At 42.7% G+C, this 22246-nt stretch overlaps 1 protein-coding gene across 1 annotated transcript in view; it reads right to left on the reverse strand.

The window, feature by feature from the left end:
* Positions 1-22246, reverse strand: part of ZNF654 (zinc finger protein 654) — a 70654-nt gene that overhangs the window by 24738 nt on the left and 23670 nt on the right. The window contains exons 2-4 of the mRNA XM_090057581.1: positions 13067-13215; positions 2441-2522; positions 563-698 (exon numbers count right to left, since the gene is read on the reverse strand). Coding sequence (XP_089913707.1) covers positions 563-698; positions 2441-2522; positions 13067-13215 — 367 coding nt within the window. The remainder of the gene's footprint in view (positions 1-562; positions 699-2440; positions 2523-13066; positions 13216-22246) is intronic.

Genomic DNA, 22246 nt, shown 5'->3' on the forward strand with positions numbered 1-22246 from the left:
AACAGGTCCAAATGTTATTGACACTATGGAGTCACCTCTGGATGTATTTGTCAGTGTTCACACACCTAACAGTGCTAACATAGTGCAGTTCTGTGGCACCCTTACATGGCTCTCATAGCACCGTGGTCGAGAATCGTTCCACTATACAAACAAAATGAAAAAACAGATCCTGGTCACAAAGGCCTTACAATCTATGCAAGAGCCAGCAGATGAACACAGACAAATTGGAGAGTATAATAAGGAAGTGGCTGGACAGCGCTGGTCTGCAAGACAAGCTATTCTCAGTACATCAGCAAGCTAATCATGGCCAAGCTCTTTTGCAGGTAAAAACTTAACTTGCCTTTCATATTATATATGCTCATGTCAATTTAGCAACCATCTCATGACTTCTTAAGTCAGCACAAAGAAAACAAAGTGGCTTTCATTTTCTTTTTAAACAACTGGTTTAATGAAACACCAGAGAATTACATGTATAAATTAAAGATTTTACTATGTTATGTTGCCTCAAATATACACAATGATTTAAAATGTTTAAAAACTATATATTTATTAAATGACATACCTAAGTCCTGAGATACAGGCTTTGCTTTAAGAACTGCTTGTAACACTGGATCCTCCCAAGGTCCACCATCTCTGATAATTCGAGTCACCAATTCCAGGTTCATATTTCCATATCTGTGTAGGAGGTTCTGGCATTCCTATGATTTTTTTAAAAAACATTACATTTAAAGAACAAGTGAGATAAATACTGAATCATTAAATAACTAAATGTCAAAACTATATCTATATGCTCAGCATTGAATCAATATCACAGCTAGAGTCATATGTTGACTGTGACTATATAGTAAACCTACAGGCACCAATCTAATTTCCTTCATGCAGAAGTCTTGCCAACATCCATTAATGGCAAGCCTGTGCATTTTGTTGACAATGAGTGAGCTGAATTCTCATCTCCAATTGAAGATATCTAACAAACCCCAATGACCAAATCTTCAGTTGGCAGAAATCAATGTATACAAGGTCTGTACACAAGGAGATGCTGTGACACCAACTATGTACTACTAATTCTTAAAGGAATTAGCATATTGGAATATGCATAGTCCAAAACTAACACCTTTGAGCTAAAATGCAAGTCAGACATTTCTGTCAAAAATTCTACATACTGCTGAAATCATTCATTTAAATGATTAAAATTAGGACCAAATAATAGCCTGTGTGTACCCAATTCCCATCATCCATAACAGTACTGAAAGTCTGAAGAGGGAAGTCAAACAGTGCTCTAATTTTCTCTCAGGTATTCAATTCAAGAGGATTTCTCTATCATTAACTTTTACTGTACAAGAAAATAATTTCATACGAACTGGAGAACAGCTTCTGATGTTCATTTTTGCTGTAGAGAGTTTTAGTATCAATTTACTCCTAATTTCTTGTACTATATTCAGATAAATCTTGTCTGATAACCAAGGAACTGAAATGTGGTTTTTTTTTTAAATCAAGTACACTTTCACACATCCTGTTAAAAAATAAGTCTTACAAGCTTCCCCAGCAAGAGAAAGAGCCTTTGAAGGATGTTTTAAATGGTTTTTGTAATTTAACTGGCTTTATGCATTTATCAAAAATACAAACACCAAGTTTAAAGGTAGAAAAAAAAGTTTTGCTACTTATTTTTCCCCAACATAGTGTTCTCCTCAAAGATCCATCATTTGAGGCCTATATACCACCCACCATGGGTGCCATAAATATTAACAGAATAGTCCCACAGCATTCATACAAAAGTAGACCCCACTTATAAACCGTAGTATTCTTTAGGCTGCAATTCCTTCCCCATGTGCTTTAGCATCTGGTTACACTTTCAGAGGCATCAAGTCCTATTTTTAACATAGATTTGTACAATTATAAACAATAAAATGTTAGCATTCTTTAATACCTACCATTTTGCAGAGAGGTCTAAGTACAAAATAGTGCAATAATTAAAGACAGTAGCAGTTTAGCATTCAACCGACTATCTGAACAGTGAGCGAGAAACTGTTGATTTAAGCTTAGAATACTACATTTCTTGGTGGATGTTAAGTTCTGGTCAGAGATTACCAAAAGGAAAGCAGCTAGAAACTAGTTCTGATCTTCTTAGAAATAAAAGGGAAAAATACAACCTTAATTTAAAAACAAAGACACATTTATCATTACAAAACTAGAATTATGCTCTACTTAATTCATGATTTGATACAAGCAGGGTCAAATGGTTGCAACCTTAAGAAAAACATTAACGTTCAATACAAAAAAAAAATCAAGACGGTATTAATAATTTTCCTTCCCTGCATTGACCTTTGCCATCAAATATTTCACTCTAACATTCACAAATTCTTTAGCTACAAGCAGGATGGTTACTTTAACAAATAAAAACTGCATTTAGTAAACATAAGGTGGCAATGACTAACTTTACCTGGATTGAGCCTAAAATATCTTTTAAAGGATCTTCGTAGAACTCATCTTTTCCAAAGAACAGCAGCAATTCAAAAAAACTCCTAAAAAAGATGCAAGTAGAAACAAGTAAAAATAAAACAGAACAGATATACAAATCATCTACAACTTTTCAGATCTAGAATTCAAATTCTTTAAAGACAACCATGCTAAAAAGATTCTACACAGAAATCAGGTAGGGTTTTCTAAAGCACATGGCACTGATCAGACTGTCTCAGTAAAAGCAGTTAGCAAAAATGAAGCCAATGCTAAGCACTTCAGACAGCACCACCAACAATGTATAAGAAAGTTCCATCAATCCTCTGCTTGTTAATTCAGTACTCGGCTTCAAAATTAAAATGCATCTTGGATACACTGGGAAACAGAACTGAGGGATTTGTAACTCATAGGATTATAAGAATTAATACTAACCATAAAGACTGAGCAGAAGAGTTTTGTTTAAAAGGTTCAACAGACATTGCTTCTCTGAAATGTTTGAGCTAAACAGCTGTTAAGAACATGATAATAAGAGACCACATATTTCCAAACTCTCATCTCCCAACAAGTATATCTAAACCCCAAGGCACTTGGCATGCTTTTTTAAAGAACAGTTATGTATTTGGCAAAACAAAGGAAAAAAACAAAACCTTTAGCATAAACCCTTTGACTCCTAAAAATAAGCTGAAATTGCTTCTACTGCACAAGTTTACCAGCCTCAGTGAGGTGATGCTCTTTCCCAGAAGTCTCAACATGGCAATTCTATGGCATTATTTGTATTTGTAGCACAAAGCCACAACACTAAGAACAGGGTTCAATAATGTACTTAACTTTCAAGGTTGAAGCTAATACTGACAACTGGCATAAGGAATTGTCCTTGTTCAGCAGAAGTTTAACCAGGAATTACCACATGCACTGGCCAAACCTCATGCCTGAAAGATGCACTTCTTTAAGTCTGAATATCAGCATCTAAAAGAGATTTAGCTCTTTGAATTTTCAAATCCCAAAAACCTCTAGGCTTTAACACCAAGCCAGTTAACATATATATGGCTTGTAGATTAGTCTTGTTTTCCTTAATACTCTTCTTTCTATCAGGTGTCACAATTGAAAGCATCAGCCAGAGACTTGTGGAAGAGATGGAATTTATTAAACTTAACCACAATGTGATTTTCCATTCCTTATTTTGTCTCGTGCCTACTTACTCACTGTCTGTCACATGCCTAAATGAAGCTGCAGTACCAGAAAACTGACCTACCAGTTGATACCTATTTTTGTCTCGTCCGAGGCAGGCTCTTTTGGAAGTACGACAAAGGACTAGACTTAGAATCAAATGAGATCAAGTTCAGCTTCCTCGGTTACACCCTAGCACAATGCAGAAAAATCAGCTAGCTCAAGCAGCATAACTGCAGGAGCACAGAACTCCAAAAAGGTCAATTATTCCTACTAAAAAAGGTATATTTATAAAAAAAAAGTTCAGAAAGAGTGCTAGACCAATGTGGCTATATTACTTCTAGTACCTAAAGTAGTTGGTGTCTTCATGTTAGGTGGTCATATGCTATGGCAGTCGATGTGGTAATTCAAGAAGAAATATGAAACTGATACGTTTCAAACTGCTCCTCAACTAAATACAGAGTTCATATGCGCTCCCTTTATTCAACTCCTCTCCAACAGAATATTAAAGAGGGGAAAACTTGAGCTATATAATGTGCTCTAATCCCATGAGCCCACAGTCAGTGTTGCAACCAGTTAGGAACCAGAAGATATCCTATTAGCCATTAGTACAGCCATTTTGGGAGGATTATAAACTTCCAAGGCAGACCTCCAGGACTCCTTAGGACAGTGAGCAAAACTGGAAAGCAGTACTTAACATTACTTCAGTTTCTTGGGGAATTTAGTTCAAGTAAGTTGGTTAGATTTCTTCATGGTTCCACTGTCTTTATTCATATAAGTTAACATTTTGGTTCCTTAAAAAAAAAAAAAAAAACAAAAACGAAAAAAAACACTAATAAAAAATTATATATTGACAGTTTGATTCTACAACAATAGGAGTAAAATCACCAATCTCATCATCACAATAATGAAAAAATCCCGTTTCCCTAACACCGAATGAAAACTAAGAAGAAAGGCTGGGGACCCAAGTCAATTTCTGCCAATTTTAAGTTTCCTCTTTAAAAACTTTTTCTTGACTTTGGGGATACACAAGTATCCTTAGAAATATGAATTCAATGCAGGTATAGATTGTACTGCCTTCCAAATCTGTAGATTGCTTCAGTGCATCTGCTCTTGCCCTACTTTCTACTTCTGATCAGAGGACCCGCCAAGGAGCATGTCAGTAGCAAATGCAATTGCTGTGGAAGCCCAAGCATCCTTTCCCTCAGCAGGTTTTGGAGTTGACGGAACATTAGGCTCTAGATCCTAGATGGAGACTCATCACCCTCCTATTGCTTACCTATTCCATCTAGCTCCTGTAGGCATTTAACTTTAAAGTAGCTAAAAGCTGAGCTTCTTAAACAGATGTTTAATGAAAGAGATGTTAATAAATTGTTCATTCTGCCATAAGTGGTATTTTAAATTTCTGCATAAACTAAATTTTACACCTTTTAAAATTTCCAAAGTTGGAGAGAGAGGAGGATATTTTACTGCTCCTTCAACAATAAGCAGATATCAGCCCACGCGGGACTGGGGAGGGGTGGCAAGCTACCAGAGCGCATGGCAGGACCTCTAGGGGGCCCTCCAAAGCACGAGGCCCAAGGCAGTTGCCCCGATTTGCTCCCCTGCCCCCAGGGACAGCCCTGGTTAGGAATGATAAGGAATTGAAGCAATGAATAGTAACCTTAACTGCCCTATGGCAACAGCAAGAGCAACATCATACTGCTCTCCAGCACTTTGAAGAAACATGGCTCTACGGATAATTTCTGCAGCCATAAATAATGGAAGGTCCCAATGGAAGACTACTGCCTGGAAGTAACTGGTTAGAAACTACTGATTAAAGGTCAACATCAAGACTTAGTATAACTTGACAACCCCCTCTACAGGTTGCTTCCTATGAAATTCTGTAAAAAGGGAACAATATTAATATATATGAAGATTTTCAGGAGGTATATGTCTGGTATAACTGAAAGGACTGGACTTCCACTTAATTACAGTATACCTAAGTCTATGCAATGCTGCATCATATTAATTTATGTTGGTTTAAGAGCTAAGGTTTTTTAAAAACATTTTCTAGCTAGACTTCTTAGTTTTTATGAGGTATAAGTTTCTGTACTTATGCTGAGAGACTTTTTTTGGGCATGCTGGTCCTTGAAATCTCAAAGCAAATGGGGAATATATGTTAACTGAAAAAGAAGTACTTCATACTGCCCACAAGAGTTCCCATGGTAAGACTATAATGAGTGAATGAAATTTAGTTAGCTTTTTACCTAAACGGAACATTTCATAGATTTCATAGACATTAGGGCTGGAAGGGACCTCGGGAGATCATTGAGTCTAGCCCCCTGCCCAAAGGGCAGGAAGTCAGCTGGGGTCATAGGATCCCAGCAAGATAAGCATCCAATTTGCTCTTGAAGATGTTCAATGTAGGTGCTTGAACCACCTCCGATGGCGACTGTTCCAGACCTTGGGGGCTCGGACAGTAAAGAAATTCTTCCTTATGTCCAGCCTGAAACGGTCTTGCAGGAGTTTGTGACCGTTCCACCTCGTCATCCCTTGGGGCGCTCTGGTGAACAGACGTTCCCCCAGATCTTGGTGGTCACCCCTGATAAACTTGTAGGTGGCCATCAGATCACCCCTGAGCCTATGCTTTTCCAGGCTAAAGAGTCCCATGGCTCTCAGCCTATCATCATAAGATCCGTTTTCCTGACCTCTGATCATGCGCGTGGCTCTCCTCTGGACTCTCTCAAGCTTCTCCACATCCTTTTTGAATTGTGGAGCCCAAAACTGGACGCAGTACTCCAGCTGCGGCCTCACCAAGGCCGAGTACAAAGGGAGAATGACATCCCGGGATTTGCTCGAGAAGGATCTATGGATGCAAGCCAGCATTTTGGTCGCTTCACTAGCCACAGCATCGCATTGCAGGCTCAGGTTCATCTTGTGGTCAATGATGACCCCCAAGTCTCTTTCTTCTGTAATGCTATCCAACATAGCACTGCCAAGCCTATAAGGATGCTGCAGGTTTTTCCTCCCAAGGTGGAGAACCTTGCATTTTTTGGTGTTAAACACCATCAGGTTCTCGTCCGCCCATTTCCTGAGCTTGTCCACGTCAGCCTGGATCACCCGCCTATCTTCTGGCGTGGATGCTTTGCCCCAAAGTTTGGTGTCATCGGCGAACTTGGCCAGTCCACTCCTGACTCCAAGGTCCACATCATTAATGAAGATCTTGAACAGGATGGGTCCCAGGACAGAGCCTTGAGGGACCCCACTGGTCACAGGGCACCACAATGAGTGACTGCCATCGATTAAAACCCTCTGGGTCCGACCACGGAGCCAGTTTCCCAGCCAGTGGATCGTGGTGGAGCCAAGGCCACACCTGGCCAGTTTGGCCAAGAGGTGATCATGGGATACCAGATCAAAAGCTTTTTTGAAGTCAAGATATATGACATCAATCTCTTCTCCCTTGTCCAGGTGATAGGTCACCTGGTCATAGAAGGAAATGAGATTGGTCAAACAAGACCTACCCACAACAAACCCGTGCTGGCTGTCCCTTAGGATGTTAGCCTGGGCCAGTCCCTCAAGGATGGCCTCCTTAATAAAACTTTTCTAAGATCTTCCCCAGGATAGAAGTCAGGCTAATGGGCCTGTAGTTAGCCGGATCCACTCTCCTCCCTTTCTTGAAGATCGGCACCACATTGGCCTTCTTCCAGTCTTCGGGCACTACACCAGAGCGCCAGGAGTTTTCAAAGATACGTGCCAGGGGCTGGGATATGATACTCACCAGCTCCTTGAGTACCCTGGGGTGCAGATTGTCAGGGCCGGCTGACTTGAAGGTATCCAGCTTCTCAAGGTGTTCCTTCACGAGGTCAGCATTTATGGAGAGTAGGGGATCGCCATCACCCGGATCTCCCTGTCCCATAGCAGGCATGGGCGTCCCATGGGACTGATGAAAGACTGACCCAAAGTACCTATTTAATAGGTTGGCTTTTTCCTGGGCGTCAGTTGCCCCATCTGGTTCAGCAGGGGTTCAACATTGCCCTTGCTTTTCCTCCGGCTCCCCACATATCTGAAAAAGGACTTTTTATTGTCCTTGATGCTGGAAGCTAGTTGGAGTTCAGTTGCAGCCTTGGCTTTCCTGGTTTGCTCCCTGCAGGACCGGACTAGCGCAGAATAATCGTCCTTGGAGGTGAATCCCATCCTCCATCCTTTGTAGGCTTTCCTATTTAGCCGCAGGAGGTCCGCTAGGTCCCTAGAGAGCCAGGAGGGCTGCTGTACTTTCTTGCTGCCTTTCCTCCGTGTTGGAATAGATTTAGCTTGTGCATTGAGGATCGCTTCCTTGAGAAGCGACCACTCTTCTTGAACTCCCATCTCCCTGGGGTCACGGTCCCTCAGGGCCTGACCGACAAGCCTCTTGAGCTTGTCAAAGTCATCTTTTTTGAAGTCAAGGACTTCCATGTTGCCGACTGACTTGCCAGCTTTATGGCAGATGGTGAAGGTGATCAGCTCGTGGTCGCTGTCACCCAGCTTCCCATCCATCACTAGGTCGCCGACTAGGTCGTCCCCTGTAGCCAGTACCAGGTCAAGCAGCGCTTTGCCTCTCGTTGGCCCATAGACTTCTTGAGTCAGGTAGAGGTCATCCACGCACGAGAGAAAGCTTTGCGACCGCTTGGATTTTGCTGAGAGTGATCTTCCCAGGAGAAGTCCGGGTAATTGAAGTCACCCATGACAACCAAGGTCCTGGAGCAAGCAGTCTCAGTCAGTTCCCAGGCAAACTCCTGGTCAAGCTCAGGACTTTGAGTGGGAGGTCTGTAGTAGACTCCCACCGTTGTGTCCCCGTGCCGTTTTTCCCACGAATTTTTACCTAGAGAGTCTCTAGCTGTCCATGCCGGTCGCCAACATCAGCTTGCAGGGACATGTAGCTTTCCTTCACATAGAGAGCTACACCCCCGCCCCTTTTGTCAACACGATCCCTCCTGTACAGGGTATAGCCCTCTATACCCGTGGTCCAGTCATGGGTGGAGTCCCACCAGGTCTCCGTTATCCCAATGACGTCATAATTCTTTGCACTGAGCAGGAGGACAAGCTCCTCCTGCTTGTTACCCAGGCTCCTGGCATTATTGTACAGGCAGGCAAGTGTGCCCTTAGGGGCTCTTGCCTTGCCCACAGATTGTGCCAGGGCTGGGGCAGGGGTGGGCTCCCTTAAGTGCCTTGGTCTGCTGGCTTTGCAAGGGTCGCTCAGCGGGCCAGCAGTGGCAGTAGTCCCCCCATCCCCCAGAGGGCTTAGTTTAAAGCCCCGTGGAGCAGGTCAGCCAGCCTGGCTGAGAAGAGCCTCCTCCCCAGGGGAGAGAGGTGGAGGCCATCTCTTCCCAGCAGCTCGCTGCCTCTCTCCCCAAAGAGCAGGCTGTGGTCATGGAAGCCAAAGCCTTCCCGATGACACCAGCTCCGCAGTCTTTGGTTCACTGTGTGGATCCTCCTCTCCCTCCTCAACCCACAGCCCGAGACTGGGAGGATCGACGAAAACACCATCTGAGCTCCTAGACCCCTATGCCCCGCTCCCAACTCCCTGTAGCGCCTCATGACCTGGCTGGGGGTGCTCTGAGCCGTGTCATTGGTGCCCACGTGAATAAGGAGCATGGGGTAGTGGTCTGTGGACCGGAGGAGCTGCGGGATCCTCTCCACAATGTCTCGGATGCGGGCCCCCAGGAAGCAGCAGACTTCCCGGGCTAAGGGGTCAGGGCGGCACATTGCCCTCTCAGTCCCCCGCAGGATGGAGTCTCCCACAACAAACACCTTTCGCTTTGACTTGGGGAGAGCAGGGCCAGTAGCTGCGGTTGAGCCTGGGTTGCCTGCGGGAGCTGGCAACTGAGCAGGCTCTGCTGGGGCTGCAAGAGGTGCGAACCTGTTGCTAAGCTCCGGTGCGGCAGGGGCCTTGGTGTGGCGGGACTTGGGGCCCTTGACCACCTTGGTCCATGCCCCTGACTGGGCAGAGTGGGAGGTCCCAGAGTCCTCCTTAGTCATGGAGGGAGACGGTGCTCTCCCCTGCGGCTCCCGGGGGAGAAGGGCCTGGCAGTAGGAGTCTATCTCCTGCTCGCAGTCCCTGGACTGTGGCCTGGAGCTCCTCCAGCTGGCGCGCCAGAGACCCCAGGAGGGAGCAGACCCCGCAAGGGGAGGTGGCCATGCTCCCGGGCCCCAGAGCCTGAAAAAGGGACAGGAAGCCCCCACAGCCAAGAGCCAGGGGCTCCCTCTGCATGGAGCCCGGAACCATGGGCTCCGTCTGGGTGGCCATCTCTGAGGTGCCCAGTGGGGGGGCCACAGAGCCCAAGGGGTCCCTCGGGGTGCGGCGCGTGCCCATCCGTGTCATGCCTCTGGTAGGCTGGCTACAGCTGGGGCTGACTACACGAGCCCGCTTACCTCCGACTGTGCTGGGGGTTAGCAGGGGGCTCTGCGGCTACTGAGGGGGTGTCTGGGGGGCTTCGGGGGAGCGGGGGCGCAGCGGGCTTCACCCACGCATCTCTCACTGCTCTGGAGCCTAACATGCAACTATTCTGAAAGCCAGCCATACCTGGAACTCTGATACTGCTTGGGAGAGATGACCCCCATTCTAGCTAACAGCACGCATGGTATTTATATGTGGCTTTTAAGAAAAATCTTAAGTTACAAATCCTCTCTACTGTTCAAAGCTGACTGCAGATATAATTATTACATTTCCTCAGTATCAGCTTATGTGCTGCATGCTCACATCACCAAACTAGAAGGGGGATCCAGCTTAAGACTTTCCAAGCCATTAGTCTTAAAAAAAGAACATTAGTGTGACCAAAGATGCTGAAGTGGGCCGATTTCCATCCTGCAGTTTGGGTGGGGAACATTTTGGGGGGCTCAGTGCAAGGACACTTAACTGTAAATAGTTCCTTTGTTGCAAGCATCGCTGTATGCAAGGGGTCCTACAGGGAAGGGGAGACAGAGACAGAGAGAGACCAGACAAGACTTCTTCTGAAAAGCTTCCCCTCAAGAGTGGCATGGCCCATGACAAATAGAATCTCAGTATTAGTTTTCAGCTCTGCCGTGACACCCTATAGTGCAACTGTGATACCGCATTTGCTATACATGCAAGTATTTACATGGATGATGCACATCATCCCTTCATATGTTACTGCAAGACAGTGCTAGTGTGTTTGTTTAATAACGGCCCCAGTTTATAGGAGTGGTATTAAATGTGATTATAAGTATTGCTTCATGCTTTGAATCAGAGGAGTAGGCTTAATAGAGATAAAACACCAGTCCTGGCTCTAAACTGTGTTTTTGGCCCATTACAACAGAAACCCCGCTCAAGAATAGAGAGACTAAATGGAGTCAGGCAGGTTCCTGTTCTCTTAAAGCCCAACAACTAAGGTTTTAATGTATGAAATGTTTTTTTGCAAAGCACTGGAAAGCTCCACCAGACTAGCATCGTATTTGGGCAAGGTTTCCTAGGCAACTACTAGGTCCAAAAATCATTTTGTCACATGACATCAAAAACAAAGGCAAATCAGTTTCAGAGGAAAAATATGACTTTAGAGTTTGTGTTCTTCATCAGGGAGAGGTAAGTAGTAATTCAGAACAATCCAGCTCCAAAACCCACATTATATGCAGGTAATGTATGTACTGTAATACCCCACATTACAAATTTGATTTGTGGGGTAACAGCAGCAGCAATGGACTCTTTCTGGCCTTTGCTAGGAAGCTAGCCAAATGTCTGATCAGTAACTAATCCAGATTACAAAAGACACTAGATTTAGGGTGATGGTTATGCATTGTATTACAGTAGCACAAAAAGAAGCCTGTCAAGACTGAGGCTGTACTGCATTACGCTCCAGATACCACATGAAGGTGGTATCTCTACCAAACATTAATAACTGTCTTAAATTGTCTTCTGTTTTCACAAGCTTCAGAGAAGCCAACGAGCAAACAATTGGCAAAAAGCTTCATCAATGACTTTTCCCAGGAAATGAGATGGATGGTAACCTCTTCCCCATCCATTTTGTGTACAAATAATTTCTCATATATTTGAACCCTTTTGCTTCTAGAAAACTTTTCTAGTTCAACACATTTAGAGTTTAACAACATTATTCCCAGACAAATTAATTTAATTTGTTCTGTAAAATTTCACTAGCATTTAAAATTTCACAAGCTAATGCCTCCAAAAGGAAAAACATAAAGCCATTAACAACACTTAACAGATGAACTTGGCAAGCCAGAGCCGTTTCATCTGCTGGACAAAGGAAATTAACCAAATCTACATGGCCAGAACTAGCGTAGGGGGCTGATTTTGCAAGTGCTTTCTATTTCCTGTCTCCATCTGCTGATGCCAAGATGTAATATAGTCTGGACCAACTATAATCTGCAATACAAGAGAGAATTCCTCTCCACTCCCTTCTCATGTTTTGGCAATAAGGAATCTACTCTACCGAGTCAAAACAACAAGATGCGTGAATCAGCAATCTGAAGTCTTTTCTTTATATATAAGGTCTTCTGAATAGACAATCATGGAAGAAAATACTTCCTGCAAAATGTGTTTGCAAGATCACAGATTAAAAAGAAACAAGAAACTCTTTACTGAAGGCTTCTGCAACATAAGAATTTACTTATATTTACTTTTTATTTTACCATTTATTTTTTGCATCTCTTCCTACTTGGGACCAGAATACTGCCACTTATTTAAAATAATTGCTTCATTGCTGTTTTGTTGCAAAAATTGCATGAGAGCATAATCAAAATTCTAAAGGATACCTTCTCTGCAGTAATTCCCAAAGCTTTTTGGGTTACAATACCACATCCAGGTAAATAACTTTGTGAAATGCCCATATGCAAAGCTACCACCATTTGTAAGCCCCTTGAACAGTGGGGCAGGGGCTTAACCACAACTCAGCTGTTGTGTGGTACCTGCCATTAAGTGAAACCAAGTTAGTTTACCAATCAAACATGGTTAAGTTTCTTCAGTTTAGTTTTCATACCTACAGAGTAAGGGCAAGCATAGGTAGTTACCACAGAGTACTTGTAATACAGTAAAACTCCAATCACTATTAATTAATGGGAAGAATCTGGATAATTACAGATTACAGAATATGCAGGATTGTAAACCTATGGCATGTTATTTGGAAGGATCATGCCCACACTTGGGATCACAACCCCAAATTTGGGAATTGCTACTTTAAAGGGTGATGGTCACATTTCTATTGACATTTACTTTTGTTAAAAAATGAGCTCTTATGAAGATGTGCGAGTTGAACAGATTTCTTAAGTAAAAGAAATACATTAAACGTAAAATTTCTGTGAGTTTGGTTTAAGGTCACCAGGGACAAGTTTAGTTCCACATATTTGAGGAGAGAGAAAAAGAAAAATGACTTGGTGGCACCCAATTTCACTACAGAGATAAAATACTGGTCAGTTAACATGTAAACAGTGTAATAGTAAGTGAGATACTTACAAAGCTAGGCTACTCAAAACATATTGTACATGCTGCTCACATTCAGCTGGGAACGATACACAGGCAGATGTGAAACAACAAAGAGCCGTCTGAAGCACCTCAAGTTGAGGCAATGGAACCTGCCATCTTCCAGCATAGTCTTCAACAACCTAATGAGAAAACAGGCAAAGCTGTGTTACTACAGAAAACATGCTCTTTGGTCAGAAGTCATAAAAATATTTATAATTTTTTCACACTGAGTACTTGGTACCTCACAAATCATTCCAAAGATGAAAAAAAAAAAAGAGTCTAATCCAGAGGTTGATAACCTAGGATAAATACAGACAGTCAAAAAGCCCAAGGCTGAATCTACTCATTTTTTGCAAGTTAGTCTAAATTTCAGAGATTAAATTGACCAACATGTGAACACACATTTACTTTTTGTAGCCACGTGCCTGCAGTGACTACAGCACAGCTCGGGGGAGGGGTGTTACAGTACAGCTCTCTTGCATGCAATTAGCATGGGCTGTGTGTTTGCTGCTGCTTCCTGCTGCCCCCAAGGTCTCTAGAATTTGCTGTCCAGAATCACAGTAGGACTCTGCAGGGTTGCTCATCAGTTCCTCTTCCTACTCCCAGGTGCCCCTAGGATTTGTAGTCCAGTTACAGCCAGCAGTAAGTTTAACAGGACAGGGCAGTTCTGTACTTGGGGATGAGGGTTAACCTCCCCACCTCTGGCCCCAGATCCCAGCTGGGGTTTGCCAGGGGGGGCACACTCTTTGCCTTCCTCCCTCCCCCCCAACCCTTCTCTGCTAGAGCAGGCAGCCCAGCCGAGGAATGGAAAGCATGCTGGGGGACTGATCTAATTTGAACCAGGTACAGGTCAGAGGCTGGATCGAGTCCACCAGGCTATTTTCATTTGACCTATGAAGCCCAGATTATCAGCAGCATTTTGACAGTAGGAGATTCCAAGTCACACGTGCACAGGAACAGCATTATGTGGCTCAGTACTAGGGACCAGCAGTGGTGATTTGGTTACAAGTATACTGGCCTGCCTCTGAGCTGTGCTATTTCATTCTGCCACACCTAAGAGGTTGATGATATCTAATCTAATCTTCTGCGCATGGTTTTCATTTCAATACAGCAGATATATACAGAAAAGGCCTCATTCAACATCACCCCCCACAATCTTACATCTGAAACAAAAATCATCACCTCCAAACTATTTTAAAAGGTAATGAAGACAGGAAGAAAACTTCATTTGTGTTAGCAGACTGGTAGTTATGCCCCATACTTAAAGATGGACTTTTTCTTTGAGATAGGAGATAAAATAGTATAATCTATAACCATAAAGACATGCCACTTTAAATGCCACTTTAAATGCAACTTCCAATTGGGAAAAAAAAAATATATTAATATTAGTCCATGCCCTTTCTGCTCAGGTCAGTGGGCCTCTACTTTCCTTCAAAATGCTTCTTTTCCGATTGCTTTAGACCTCAGAATTAAAAGGTCCTTTTTCCATATATCAGACAAACATATGACAGACTGAGATCTCTCACCATTAACTGAAAAGCAATGATCTTGAATTTTAAAAGAGTGAGCGCTCTTCTTTTTCCTTCTATATACTTTTTGTACTTCAGTTAACAGATTACAAAAAAAATATATATAGTGTGAATACTCTCTCTCTAGTTATCTGATTACTCTTGCTTGCTATTTGCTGCTCATGCTCCTAGTTCTGCAGTTATACATAGCATCTTCCAGCTAAAAATAATGTTGGCGGGAAGGGGTGGTGAGGGACAAGGGGGTTGAGAAAATCCCTCAATAAAGCATTTAAAAAGTTTTGGGTTTTTTCTGGACAGCACATTTTCCCCTCCTATGTATGTTACAGTTTAATTAAATGCACCAGAACTGCAGATAAAAAAAAACACAACACACTAGGAAGAGCCCAATTAGAGAAGTAAAAATAAATCCAAGAGGGAAGTATTTAGGAAAGGGAAGGGAGGACATATACTCTCGAAATTATACTTAATAGATTTGAAGACTCAAAAGCACACGAAAGTTAAAATAAAGCATTTACAATTGTCTTGTAACCCTGATACATTTCAAGGGCCCATCTGCCCTTAATAAGCACGTTACAGTTAAGTTTTCATATCCAGCCTTCATATTTTCTGATGGAACTAATGACAAGAGGCTCACATTCCAAAAGCAGGGAATGCAGACACACCACACGTACCAGTCAAGTATTAATTCAAAGTCTTAGCCAGCTGAAATACAGTGAGATGAATAATCATTGGCTTAATTTAGTAATCCTCAACCACAGTGCCAAAGCACTCTGGGGTGCCTTAAGATCCTATCTGGGTCAACTAAGTATTCATTTTGTTTTTCATACAACTCTTATTCTTTTAAAACCTAACACCATGTGACCAACCTAGATTCAATTTCAATCTATAAAAATTGCAGATTATGTTCACCCTAATAAGGAATATAACTTTAAAAGTATTAGTAACCTTTAAAATGGAAAGAAATAAGCAATAGGGTCCTCCTGGAATTTGTGTTGAGACCCATGCTGTACAATATAATCATAAGTGATCTGGAAAAAGGGGCAAGAAGTGAAGTGGACAAATTTGCAGATGGCAAAGTATTCAAATTTGTAAAGACCAAATGTGGACTGTGAGGAACTACAGAAAGATCTTGCACTATTGAGTGAATGGGTAACCAAATGGCAGATGAAATTCAAGGTTGATTTGCCCCACTTTTTAGCCCCTGGAAGTGTATAAATTGCATTAAAAATGTAGGTTTGGCGTTTGCGAATAGTTGAAACTGTGAATGCCAAACCTGTGAATGATGAGGGTTTCCTGTATTTGCACCCATCACACACTGCCTAATAGGTTTTAATCTAGAAGAATCTGAGCAGCTATTCTACAATAAGTCAGCAGGACAAACAACATTCAGACAGTGTTCACAGGCTGGCAACACATTTGGATATCCTATCACAAAGCTGGACAGGGAGAGAGAGCACCAGACCAACCAATTATTCAAACAATAAATAGTGTGCACTATGGGAAAGGTAATAGTGGTCATTTACAGAAGGCAACCATGTGCCTAGAAGGCAACCGTGTGCCTACTATGTGTGGCAGGGACAAAAGGACTTAAGAGTTGATCACTTCAGTGTTTCTAAATATAGTGCAGACAGACCCAAACTATGTTTAAAGCCAAGTCAAATAAGGCAATGCATGAAGGAGAAAGAAAAAGGTTGTGCGATTAAGGTACAGGGCAGATTTAAAACACTCAGGTTCACTCAGTTACAGACTCTGCTCAGACATCTTGAAGTCACGCAACACCATCTCCATCGGTAAAAATGGAACTACTACTCCCATACATCACAAGTGCACTTCAAAAGAGCAGTTCCTTTCATCTGCTGGGTGTTCATCTGCCAATGACAGACAACATAATATTATAGTACTTGTATGATCATAGGACTCGGATGCCTCAGGCAGGGACCAGGATATCCCAGTTTGCGCACTGTACAATTTCAGGACATCGAGGTAATCTGTGAGCTCTTTAGGGAAAGGTTAATTTACCAGCTAGATCATTAGAGTAGCTACATAATGAAATCTGAAAAACCTTTGTATGGATTCCTTTGAGTCTCTCAGAAACAGCATGCAAGATTCCTGTGTAAGTTAAGGTATGCATGCACAAACCCTTGAAATCCTTACAGAAAAGGGAACATTTTAAGACAGCAGTTGGTCCATTCTAATTGCTGTGTGTGAATAAGCAGAGAATAATTTGAATGCAGCAAGCCCACTCCAACTTAACTAGATTCCTCCTTCACCTTTAGGGACTGAACTGCTACAGAAACTTCACCAGGGAATGGAGGGTTATCCAAACCATCATGCCTTTTCAGGGAGCAGAGGGGTTGCCAGATATCAAGAGGCTGTGTGGCCCCTTGGCTTTTGGCTCTATGTGCTCTCCTCTACCCCCAAGGGTTTTTCAACCCCTGCCTTGAAACCCATGCTGTCAAGTTCCACCTCCCTGCTAGAAGTGAAACTTAGGGTTCAAAGAGTATTTAAAGATGGTTTCATCCACCTCCATCTGCTGATTTAAAAGGTCTGTAGCAGAGGCCTAGTATGACATCCTGCCTGCTGCTCTTCTCTCTGACCTTTACCCAGAGGTTTTCAATACACCTACTTTCCATTTCATGCTCCACCTCTGAATTCATGCATATCCTTTCCCACCCCCCCAACCTATCTTTCCTAAACAAGATATACTCAACAATAACCATACTTCACTTGTGAACTATTCCACCATGTCTCTGTAATCCCAATTACATCATAATTCTGTAATTGTAATAGGACCTTCCATTCTTCCTGTTTGTCCCACATACTTCTTGCGTTAACATAAACATTTCAAGCATTTGACTGACTGTTCCATCCTCCCCCTGAGGATATTGTTAAGGTTTCCATTATGGTTTCCCTCTACTGTTTTTATCCAGGTCTCCAGCCTCTTTATTCATCTCTCAACTTTGGTCATCATCTCCTGATGACCCTAGTTTAAAAGCCCACCTCACTAGGTTAGCAAGCCTGTATGCAAAAACACTCTACCCTCTCTTCATCAAGTGGACTCATCCCTTCCCAGCAGTCCATCTTCCTGGAACACCACCCTAAGGTCAAAGCAGCCAGAGCCCTGCCGGTGATACCAACTACACAACCATGCATTGCTCTCTCAGGTGCATCTGCCTCTCAACAGGCTTTTACCCTTGACTGGAAGGATCAAACACACACACCACCCCTCCCCACCTTCATCCTTATCCCCAGAGCCATAGTCATTTTTGATCTGCTCAAGGTCATTCCTTGCAGTACCAGTAATACCCATATGGATGAGCAGTAAGGAATGGCAGTCCGAGAGCCGGATAAGTCTGGGCAATCTTTCTGTGACATCTCAAATGCAAGTTCCTGGCAGGCAGCAGCTCCCCCAAGCCAAGAGGTCAAGGCAGCAGATAAATGCCTCTGCTCCACAGACAAACACCCTACACCTCTGTGCTCCACAGGAGGGAGTTGCAAACACCCACACTTGTTTCTTCTTGAGAGCGGTGGTCCCAATCCTCCCTCCTTTGGCCTCCCTTGCCATTAGACTGGGCTCCTTCTCATCCAATGCAAGGGCTTCATCCCTGTTCTCCCACTGGAGAGATGCAAGTTCAGAAGAGGAATGCTGTATTGTCTCAGAGAAAATCAGCTGCCAACTTTCACCTTCCAGAGAATGTGCATCTTCCAATGCTTTCTCTGGCTGTCCTTCTTCCATGATGATGCATAGAGACCTCCAGCAAGTCACTGAAAGCCTCATGCTCACAGATGGTTCGAAGCCTCTTCCTACAGTTCCCTTACCTGATCCCTGAGAGAATCCACCAGGAGGCACCTTGCAAACTGCAAGCACTCCCTCACCTGGCTGTCCCTGCCAAGGGCATACAGATTAGTCACTGCAAAGCCAGGTCTGAACCTGGGTGGAAGCCTCCATGGTCAGGGGCTGCATATAGACAGAATCTGCAAAGACACAGTCAGGCCTGGCAGCAGCAAAGGCTTTGGTGTTAGGTCTTCCAGATACCCTGTTGATTTTCCTGCTACCTCCTCCTTCCTCTTCTGTTGCTGTGCCGGGGGGAAGGGGGGTGGGGGGAGAAAGGAATATATCCTTCTTCCTCCTTCCACTCAGCAAGCTAAGAAATGAAGAAAGTGGCTGGGAAACTGGAACTCCCACTCAAACTCCTGTTTGCTGTGATCTGGCAAGCCTAGGCAAGCCCCACCTCTTTGCTCACACTGCAATCAGCCCCAAGCAACCACAATTAACCTCACCTGGGCACAATCAGCTCCTGCCTCCAAATATGCCTACAAAATGTCTCCCAAACTAAAGCAGTTTCCCCAAGCCCAACCCAGGCAGGATTTCTTACTCACCAGTACTCACAAGCCCTGGCCCAAGCATAGCTCCTACTCAAACTCCCCTCTTTGCTGGGCTGTTCAGTGGTCCTGTGCTGCTGGCTCTTGAACCACTTATTTAAGGAAAAAACAAACAAACAAACTTCAAGAGTTTGGATAAACATGCTGGATTGTGGGAATACATAACCCTATTTGTGCCTAAGGCCCTCTCTCATGACTCTGCATACCACATGACATTTTCTTTTGAATTCAACATGTTGAATCAGTAATGCCTGTCATACTTTTAAAAAAAATCTTGTACTTAGAGTAAATTAGACACAACATGAGATGCACAAATACTCTACTGGGTAGAAGAAAGAAAGAGTACCATCAGCTACTGGGTCTACCAAAAAACCCTGGAGCAAAGAAAAGTATCTGCAGCCTAGCTGTTAGTCACAGCTTGATACAGAAAGATTTGCTCTTGACTTCACTGCTCCTCATCTAATTCTCAAGCAAGTAAAGAACACACAATACAAGCAAGACAGCCTAGTTAATCACTTCAACTGCACTGTCTGCACAAGTGCACTTCAACTTTGATTTGCTCTAGCTCCAATACTGATTACAGTGACTCATGAGATATTAGTTCACGTGCATGTCATCCCAGGACTCTGTTCCACTTGCATCATAAGGAATTAAAATAGAAGTATTTAAATATTAGTTCCATCCATAGCAATTGCTCCCATTCAGTCCTAAAACATGTAGTACTGTCTGAGGGAAAAGGATTCACATTCTCACCCCTAAAAATAAATCCATTTTTGCAGCTGGTGAGCAATTACTAGAACATCTTGGAACTCTAAATAAGGAAAGCAGTATTGCCAAGGTACAACTTATTATTTGGCTAGTTTGCAATTAATGCAGTATTTTTAAACATATGAAAGGTTAACTTAATAAAGCATACAACATAAGGGTCAGTTTTGATAGGCTGAAGAACACACTAACTTATTATTATAGGAGGAGGGAAGGCGAGTACTTTGCACCAAGAGTGATTGGGGAGTGAGAGGGTAGGAAGACAGACATGAGGGGCTGGAGCCCAGGGCTGCAATTTAACCCCTCACAGGCTGCATAAAGCCTATGGTACACCAGTTGAATAGCCCTGGCCAATAATTGCTCAAGTCAAGTGGGTTTAGATTATCACACTCATGGGTGTAACTTTAAAGCAAAGCTACTAAAGTGCCAATTCAACAGCCTAAATCAAGACAATTAAAAATAATCCCATCTTCCTCAGACCCACAAGAATCCCCATCTCTTTAAAAATACATGCTAAACAATTACTAGTCCATTAATACTTGAGACCTCAAAGCAGCACACTAATGTTTCAGTCTCTAATGAAAGTTACAGAGTAGCTACTCACTCCTACCCCCCCAACGTAAAGAAATCAGAACTTCACTGAAAATAAGAACAGAATTTAAATGGTGGAGACTGCAATCCTTTAGAATAGCAATTGGTGATTGGCTGTATGGGTCAGGTGAGTGGTGCAGGGTCTTTCCATGGGCCAGATCAGCCCCTATGCTCCCAGACAGGATACCACACTCAGCTCCCTACCACCCTGTGCCATCCCACTCTTGGAATTGAACGCTCAACCTAGCATGTAAGGCAGCCCACAGGGCTCTCCCCAGGTCTGGAAATTTTTAGCTACCACTGCTCCCCTGTGGGGAAATTCTTCGGCCAATAGGGAGCCCCACAGGCTGGATTTGGTTCATGGACTGGGGATTGAGCACCTCTGCTTTTAAAGGTCATCATCATCCTGAAAATGAGTTGCTGAAGATTCTGTAACCTGCATGATTACAAAGTAACTCTTAAAATTACTATAATTTAAAATTACATTAAAATATTCTTAAAGTCACTGCTAATGTATGCAGCTTTCATTATTTCTGGGTAGGTCCCCCCACATCCAATCAAGCTAGTTTCTCCCTTACTGAAAAGATTCTTACATATTACCTACAAAGGAATAGAGAAGTTGTTCCTTTAAAAATGTAAGTTTTTAAAAATGTAAAATAGCATAAGGTGCACATATACACAGCATGTAAAAAAACCTCATTTTAAATTAGTCACTGAAAACTATGTTGGCAGCCCAGGCTTTACTGCAGTTTGCATGCAAGTATTACGTAAGAAGTACCCAACTACAAGATCATACTCCTGGCAAGTGGAAAATTTACCCAGTAAAAGTAGGAACCATTCTGCAAGACAGCGCTATCCTGAGCTATGTGCTTTTAAAAATTTTTTTTACTGAATTAAACCCAGCTTCAAATTTTTGCTTAGCTCAGTATATGATGCTGTCAAGTAGTTCCACATACCTATACTTGCAACCTGGACTTCCTACCGAAAGCCAACTTCATGCATAGTTCATTCATGTCATCATGTAAACATACTCCTGACATGAACCTCCGCTAAAATCAACACAAACCACCACAGATGCTCTCTTTTGAGGAGTACTGCACTTACTAACTTTGAAAGGTTTCAAGTCTGCCTAGCAATACCCAATACATAGTTCACAGTTCATAAGGTTCCCCCAACGTTGTCACAAACACCTTCCCATCTCAGGCACATCAAGATGCACTGTTTCTTTTCTTTTTTTTGCCTGAAGGACATGTGTGCCTGAAAGCTTGCAAAAAACTTTTTTGCAACTATTTAGTTGATCTAATAAAAGATACCACCTCTACCAAAGACTTTGCCTTCCTTTCATGCTCAGACTAACAAGGCTACTAGATCCCTGAAATATTTGAGACACAAATATAAAATTTCATTTCTACCCAGGAGAACATTTACAAACTTTGCAGTCTCCTAGAAGAATTTGTTTCGCATATATCTAGTGGGTCTAATAAAAGATAATCACCTCTGCCACGAGTTTTGATTGCTTAAAACACAATAGAAACTTTAGGAAATTTCATTTACTCTCGACTTTTTCCTCTAAAACTTCAGGCAACATCTCACTTCTGTCTTTCAAGAAAAGCTACAAATAGGGCAATTCTACTTTGAGCAGCACCATCTGAGGTAAGAGTAAGTTCTACTGAAAGCAAAAGTTATTCCAAACTAATACTGCTTCATTTGGGAGAAAATGGTGTTGCTAAAGATGCTTTTAAGATAAAAGTGACTGGACAAAAGAAAGTCATTTGTCGGTCATCACAAAGCCCATCAGACCATTACGAGTAGGTAGTACAAAGCTTAGTCACTGTTGTTTTTAAAGGAAGTAATGTGTATTCCATTCCCATCATTGAACTGCAAGCTGCATTTTTTTTCTGGT

The sequence above is a fragment of the Crocodylus siamensis genome, chromosome 1 (genome assembly GCF_052110815.1).
Source record: "Crocodylus siamensis isolate JL-2025a chromosome 1, ASM5211081v1, whole genome shotgun sequence".
NCBI lineage: Eukaryota > Metazoa > Chordata > Crocodylia > Crocodylidae > Crocodylus > Crocodylus siamensis.